This window comes from Fukomys damarensis, unplaced genomic scaffold, assembly GCF_012274545.1.
Source record: "Fukomys damarensis isolate Sample0158 unplaced genomic scaffold, DMR_v1.0_HiC HiC_scaffold_24, whole genome shotgun sequence".
In the NCBI taxonomy this organism is placed as follows: Eukaryota; Metazoa; Chordata; class Mammalia; order Rodentia; family Bathyergidae; genus Fukomys; species Fukomys damarensis.
The window spans coordinates 770,855-777,970 of NW_022900936.1; the positions used below are offsets into that span (position 1 = coordinate 770,855).

The window sequence follows — 7,116 nt, forward strand, 5'->3', positions numbered from 1 at the left end:
AACCCAGGCCAAGACCACAGGCTGATCACAAGTGTAGCTTCCTGACAGGCACAGGTGTTTGGGGCAGAGACAAGCCAGAGCCGGAGGAGCACACGACATTTATTAACTCCAACGAGTGTCAAGGGCTTCCTGGATGCTGCCACCGCATGAGCCACCGGGGAAGCAGACCAGCGACCTCTGCCCCACCCTGCTCCTCAGGTCACCCTCGAGCTCCTCCTCTCTCCAGGCTCTCCCTGCATGCGCAGGAAGGACACCCTGACTTCAGCACACGACCCGGGGTGGAAGCAAGACCGCAGACAGCAGGACTCTGAGGAGAAACTGAGTCGGCATGATAAAGGGGAGGAGGGTGTCCGAGCACGGGAGAGAGCGGGTCACAAGAAGTGCTGCCCAAGCAGGCCAACTCCTAAAACAGACAGTCACACTGACACCAAGGAACAGGGTTCTGAGACACCACAGACGGGGTACCATGAAGCATTAAAGTAACCGGCACAGCATGCGGACGCAGGGGACGGGCACATCTAACTCGGGGCGTGGGCGTGGATGTCTGTGCCATGCTCACAGCACATGTGGGCTCTGCTAGTAAACAAAATGCTCTATTCATGTTTGTGAGGAGGGGCCGGCTGCAGGTGAGGCTGCAGGCTGGAGTGCCAGGTGTGCAGGATGGAGGGTCGTGGGCAGGATTAGAGTGTGCCCATCCCAGTGACCTCGGACGTCAGCCTGGAATAGACAAGCACACAGAGGGCCCCATGGGGCAGTCAGAAGCGAGGCAGGCAGGGCACTCATAGCCTCTCGCGTCCCTGAGCCCTGCAGGAGGACAGCACAGCCTGGTTAGAGGCCGTCTTCCCTGCCACCAGCCCTGTCACCTGTCACCATGTTCTGCTGCCCCTCACAGGTGCTCTCAGCCTCCTAAGCCTCCCTCCCCTAGGTCAACAGGGCCTTATTGCTGTCACAGGGATAACCATGAGTGTGATGGGTCAGTGTCCTGTACCTCAGGAACAGATTCCAAAGGAGCAGCTGCCCACGGTCAGGCAGGCATGGGCTAGGTGCAGGAAGTCTGGACACTCCAGCTTGCCCCAGCCCACTCCCCCAGGTGGAAGAAAGGTGCCAGACCGGTCCGTAGGGGTGGGGCAGGAGATGAATGGGGGAAGTCAGGGTGGGGTGTCCTTGTCCTCCTTGTCCACCTTCACCCTTCACTGTCCTGGAGCTCAGCACCAGGACAGGATGTTATGTGGCCCACGGGGCTGCGTCTGCCTGCCCAGGGGTGTGGCTGAGGAACAGGTGTCCTGTGATGCCCATTTGCATCTTGGTTCTGCACGTAAGGTGTGAGTCACGGTTGGGTCAGCTTGGCTTTGGACAGGGATGTGGAAGGAACAGAGCCAGCCCTGCCCTGTCCGCAACCTACACTGTCCTGTGAGTAGGAAGAGGGAGGACCAGAGAGCAGAGAGCAGAATCACCAGTGCCCTGGACCCACCCACATGGTTGAGGAACAGGCTGGAGGGGCCTCCTCCTGGCCACCCTAGATGGCCTTGCTCTAGCATCTGGTTCTTCACAGGTGACTGGGGTGGCTATGTCCGTGTGGAGACCAACTCTGTCACAGCTGTCCCCACTGTCCAGCCAGGAAGGTGAGGGTGGCTAGGCCTTTACCCGCCTTTACTGTCCTAGCCAGGATGTGGGGCCCCTGGACAATGCTCACCTGCAGTCACTCACCTGGCATTGATGAGATACTGGGCGAGGCTGATGTTAGCTGGGGTCCCTGTGATGGTGATCTGACGCTCTGACGACCCTTCAGTGGCATTGGCGATTTTGATCTGAGCCCCAGACATCTGACGAATTTCATTGATCTTGGTCCCCTGGCGTCCAATTATGCAGCCTATTAGCTAGAAAAAAGGATGGAGGAAGTTTCTTAGAGGACGGCCCAAGGCATCCCTGCACGATACCAATAAGAACCCCTGGGTTGCCAGAGTGCTGGCCTCAGTCTCTACCCTTGCCCTGGAGCTCAGTGCTCTTGGAAGAAGGGGCACTGCCAGGCTGGGGCCTCTGCTCAGAGCCCTCCCATGGGAAGTCCACCAGACCAACAGATGGTAGCCGCATGGCCTGGCTTCTTCAGTTCCATCAGGAGTGGCCAGAGATGGGCAGGACAGATGCCGAGTCAGGGCCCGATAGCGGCCAGGCCAGGCTGGAAGCTTGCTGACTGCGCCTCAGGGTGGGAACAGCTCTGCCTTGAGGAAGCATCACGTGCACTGGCTGAAGGAGAATGTGAAGCAACTGCCACGGAGAACTTGTCTTTCGTGAGCTCAGATGCAATTCTGACAGCACATCAGGCGTTCAGTTCCTTTCCGCTCTGTGACCTCTGAAGCAGTGGCGCAGTGGTCTATGGCCAAGGAAGTTGTCAAGAGCAGGGCCATCTGAAGTAGCCAGGGACACAGCAGGGCCACCTGGGCATGGGGTTAGCAGCTTGGAAGTCAAGGCCTCCCTCTGGCAGCAGTTGCAGTGGTGTAGGCTCCTCCCAGCCCACCCTGCTGTGTGGTGGGGACAACTTGGACTCTAGAAAAGGCTCTGCAGTGGGGCCAACTGCCATCCCTCAACTTCCACTGTGGATAGAACAGGATCTTCAAGCCACATATGGGCACTGCTGCATTGAGGACAGGAAAAGGAAGTGGCCAGACAGGAAGTGGCCAAGAGCAGCAGCATTGGGCACATGCCAGTCCTGGATGGCTTAGGTGCTCTTGCTTTTAAGTAGAGTCAGGGCTGTGCTGAGGTTGAAGGTCACCAAGATGCTTCTACTCCTTTGCACAGTGCAGTGAGATGTCACACAGAGGAGCTGGGTGGGCCGTAAGAGGGTGCAGGACGGAGAACCCACTTCAAAGCCTCTGTGACAGCAACAGGGCACCTGGGTGGGACCAGATGCTGCGCGAGCTGGCTCATATTCTGGAGGAAACCTTCAGTGTGTAGACTCTGCTCACTTTTCCAGCATTTTCTGCTGAACCTGGGTCAGGACCAGCTCTCACTGGACCATGAATCAGGTCCTTGTGAGCACAGAGGGAAACCTCTTTCCAGAGAACCCAGAGCTCTTCAGCTCCCTGGTCTGCTGCTACCACCTCTGGGTCTCACACACAGCTGTGAGGCCCCACCCAACCTACCTGGCTCCCCCTACATCTTCCAGGCTCTACCCACAGCCCCACCCATACCTGTCAGACTCCACATACATTCACAGGCCCCACTGGCAGCTTACTCCTCTGGGCTTCCCTCACCTATTTTCCTGTTCACACCAAGTCGCTCATTTTGAGTTTCCTGGTCCCGCAGGTCAGAGGGCATGGCTTCCTAATGTGCATGGTAACATTAGCCTGTTTGGCTGTGTCCCCTGGCACTGGCACGATCATCGGAACTCACCTCTCACCAGGGCCCATGTGAGAAATGGAAAAGGTGTGACCACGCAGGAGTCCCTGCATATGCCCACGTGCAGGTGGGCACACCACGCAGGCCACAGCCCCACCGCCCGCCTCCTGCCACCAGCCACCCCTGCTCTGTCCTGGGTGTGGGCGGCACGTCCTGACCTCGCTATTGCTCATCTGTTGTGTTTCCCCTGCAGCCTGAGGGGCACCAAGGCCCTGCTCTCCTACTTCCTGATGGTGCTCTTCCCTCCTCTCCTGGTGGGTGAATCGAGGGCAGCTGCCTGCTGTTTCACCCGTCAGAACAGGTCCATCCTAGCACCGATGACCCATGGCCACCGGCAGCCCAGGGCACCTCCCATCTGGTTTTCCCTGGACCTACAGACCCTGTATGAAGCCCCAAGCTCACTGTGTCCTCACTTTTGCACCTTCTATTTAAAATTTAAGGAAAAATGATAGAGATATTCTGAAGCAATTAGGTATCACCAAACCCCACAGGAAAGGTGCCTCCTACTCAGGGCACAGCATGGAACCCTGGACACCAGAGATAAGAAATGAGAGCAAGCTCCGAAGTGGGCTGTGAGGAGGCCCAGTGACTTTCCGGAATAGACAAAGGCCCCGCAGTGCACGTGTGAGCACACACATCCTGTCATGGGGTGCACTTCTGCATCTGAGCTGAGGTGACCTGCAGACAATGGCATGATCCCCCTACGACCAGGGGACAGACCCGGACATGGTGACAGTAAGTGCTGGGAGCACAAATGCACAGTTAACTTTCTTCCTGGTCTCCACGAAGGTGGCAGTTGGCTTCAGCTCTGTGGATGGCGTTGGTGTTTGAAGCCTGACATCCTTGAGAGGTCTGCTTGGGCAGGAGGCCATCAAGGGCCCTCTGTGCAGACGAAGGACTTGCTGTGGAGCACACTGGGTGGCAGCAGCTGCCTTCCTTTTGAGCAGCAGGCTGCTCTTCCAGAGAGCCCAGGACAGAGAGGGGCACGTGACCGTGGGGAGCAGGTTCTGTGCCCCAGCTCTCCAAAAGGCCCCGTGCATGCATTCCTCAAGTCCATGTCCACCTTACAATGAATACTAGGTTTCAGCAACTTTCCAGATGCTGATAGAATGGTGCTGTCAACGAGAAGCACAAGGAAAAGCCCTTCTTAGTATGCACGAGTTGTATTCATCATCTGGGTCCTGAAGGATACAGAGCTAAAATCACCGTCCTCCAAGGATGCAGGGACAGGTGACCCTATCTACTCAGCCCAAGCTCAAAATACGCTTTTGGACCAGGACGTTGGCTCAGTGGTTCTGCCACCTTCCTTGAAAGCACAAGGGCCTGAGTTTGATCCCAGGTACAAAAAAAGAAAAGAAAGGAAAAGAAAAAGAAAAAAAACTAATGCTCTTGGGAGCTGAAGGCTGGTCAGCAAAGGTGCTTGGAGTGGATGCCATGTAGCCCTAGAGACATGGGGCTCTGTGCTTGCCAGGCAGCAAGGACAGGAGACCTGGAGCAGCACTGCTGCCCGCACAGAGGCTGGGCCTCAGCCCACCACAGGCCCCATGAGAAAGGTGTTTCTGGGAGGGTCAGCAGCACTGGCCAGAGTCTCGTGGTCTCGCCACTGCTTACCGCTCTCCTGGGCTCCTGCCCTCTAGCCCTCCAGCCTTCCACCCACACTCAGGACAGGAGTCCTAGAGCTCCCAAGTCCACACTCCCTGTATCAGTTCTCATAGGGAAGAGGCAGGGCCCAGGCTTCATGCCAGGAGGGATCAAGGGGCAGAGAAGGGAAGGTTCCCGAGTCCAGCTCCAGGGCACACAAGAGTTGGAAAGGGGGCAGCTATTGCACAGCCCACACAGGGTCCTCTTCTTCCTGGCCTCTCAGCTTGGAGATCATCCAAGGATTCAAGGGAGGGTCCATCCTGCTTAGCCCAGGGAGGACAAGGGGAAGGCCAGAGCCTCGGGATGAGCAGACTACCCACACTGGACACGGGATCCAGACAAACCTGTGGTGCTCAGCTCACTTCCGGTCTTCTGGGCCAACAACAGAGTCCCAAACCTCAGGAGAGGCAGGGCTCATGGGGCAGCAGTGCGGGGAGCCCACTTAGAGCATTGCCTTCACCACACTCAGGTTCCCAGCCCAGCCCCTGATGAACTATGAGGTCACCAGTCCCTTTCTCATCTGATACCGCAGAGAAACAAAATCACACATTTTATGTAGAATGGAAAAAAAAAGAGGAAAGAAATCAAACAGGTTGGTCTGCAAGGTGTTACTGAGTAGTGGGTAGCAGCTGCCGGTGTCTGGCCTTGAAGCAGGGGACAGGTGGGCACTGGTATACTCACATCATTGGGAATGGTGAGCTCATGAGTGCTGGCCGGGGGGCTGGCTTCCAGACCTGGACACACCAAGGGGACAAGGTTAGGCTGGTGGTAAGGCTGGTCGCAGATGTAACCCAGGCTGGGCAAGGTGGGGTGAGGGCTGGCCGAGGGCCCTCTGAGCTCCCAGCCCCACGAGAACCCAGCCTCTTGAGCACGAGCTTCTGTTAGAAGAAACAGGGCCCCAGCACAGTGACATTTCATGCCCTACTCTGGCACACTGTGCCTGTGCTCCCCTGTGTTTGCACAATCTCTCCCTGGGCGCAGGGAGGGTGTCCACCATGTCCTGGGCCGCTGTGACACCTGGGGCATAGGCCATACTGTCACACTGAAAACACGTGTCCTTCCTCCTTCAGCTCATGGGAGACCTTGCTAACTCTGACCACTGTTCTGCTCTCCTCTGTGCCCCCGACTCCCATGGCTCCAGAGCAGCACTGTTGATTAACTTTGTTCAAAGGCTGCCGCAAGGCTGGGGCAGCTAGGCCCACACAGGGCTCTATAGCCTGTAGCAGGGAGACTGATCACCAGCTCAGTCATAGAGGAGCTGCTAGGCCAGGGAGAGGCCACACTACTGTGCAGATCTCCTTCTTTTTTTTTTTGGTTTTTTGAGACAGGGTCTCACTATGTAGTTGAGACTGACCTGGAACTCACTATGTAGCCCAGGCTGGTCTCGAACTCACAGCGATCCTCCTGCCTCAGCCTCCTGAGTGCTGGGATTACAGGCATGCGCCACCATGCCAGGCCCAGATCTCCATTTTTATGCTGAAGGATGAGGATGAGGTCTAGGTTACCACCAAGCCCAGGCTGTCATCCTTGCAAGGATCAACTTGTACTACCAGGTAGCAGCTTTAAAGAGTTCACGTGCAAGCTTGCTTCTGCCTCCAAAACAGGGACAATGGCACAGAGGGCCCCAAGCCAGAAGTTGCCATGACCATCCCTCCAGGGCCATAGCTTTCTGTGCTCTGTGTCCCCATTTCCTGGAGATGCGACTCAGACCTCCAAAGCTGAGCCCTGCTCATGTCCTTCTCAAGCTCGGAGCGGCCCCAGACACTAGGATCACCCAGACCCAGGCTCAACCCTTCCAACCTGTGCCCTCCACTGTGCTCCTGCAGTGCCCCCTACCTTGCACTCAGTCCTATCTCCGCACAGACTGGGCAGTTCCCCAGAAAAACCTCAGCAGACCACTGCCCCGCAGGGTGCATCTCACTCTTTAGCTCTGGAGCCAGCCTTGCCCCTCTCTTCTGGCCTCTGAGAATCTGTCACCCTCTCCCTGCTGAAGTGACTCCTCGGGCAGGCATCCAGCATGGTGGGGCCAAGTGGTGAGTGCTGAGTGAACCAACTCATCCCCAATTCTGTTTTCTTTTT

The 7,116-nt window shown here is 56.8% G+C and overlaps 1 protein-coding gene across 15 annotated transcripts in view; it reads right to left on the reverse strand.

Moving 5' to 3' along the window:
- Positions 1–424: 424 nt before the first annotated feature.
- The window catches only part of Pcbp3 (poly(rC) binding protein 3), a 215,199-nt gene continuing 208,507 nt past the window's right edge, over positions 425–7,116 (reverse strand). For all 15 annotated transcript variants that reach the window (XM_033768025.1, XM_033768026.1, XM_033768022.1 and 12 more), the window contains 3 exons: positions 5,719–5,771; positions 1,708–1,877; positions 425–717 (listed from right to left, as the gene is read on the reverse strand). In XM_033768025.1, the coding sequence (XP_033623916.1) occupies positions 681–717; positions 1,708–1,877; positions 5,719–5,771 (260 nt within the window). In that variant the 3' untranslated portion in view covers positions 425–680. The remainder of the gene's footprint in view (positions 718–1,707; positions 1,878–5,718; positions 5,772–7,116) is intronic.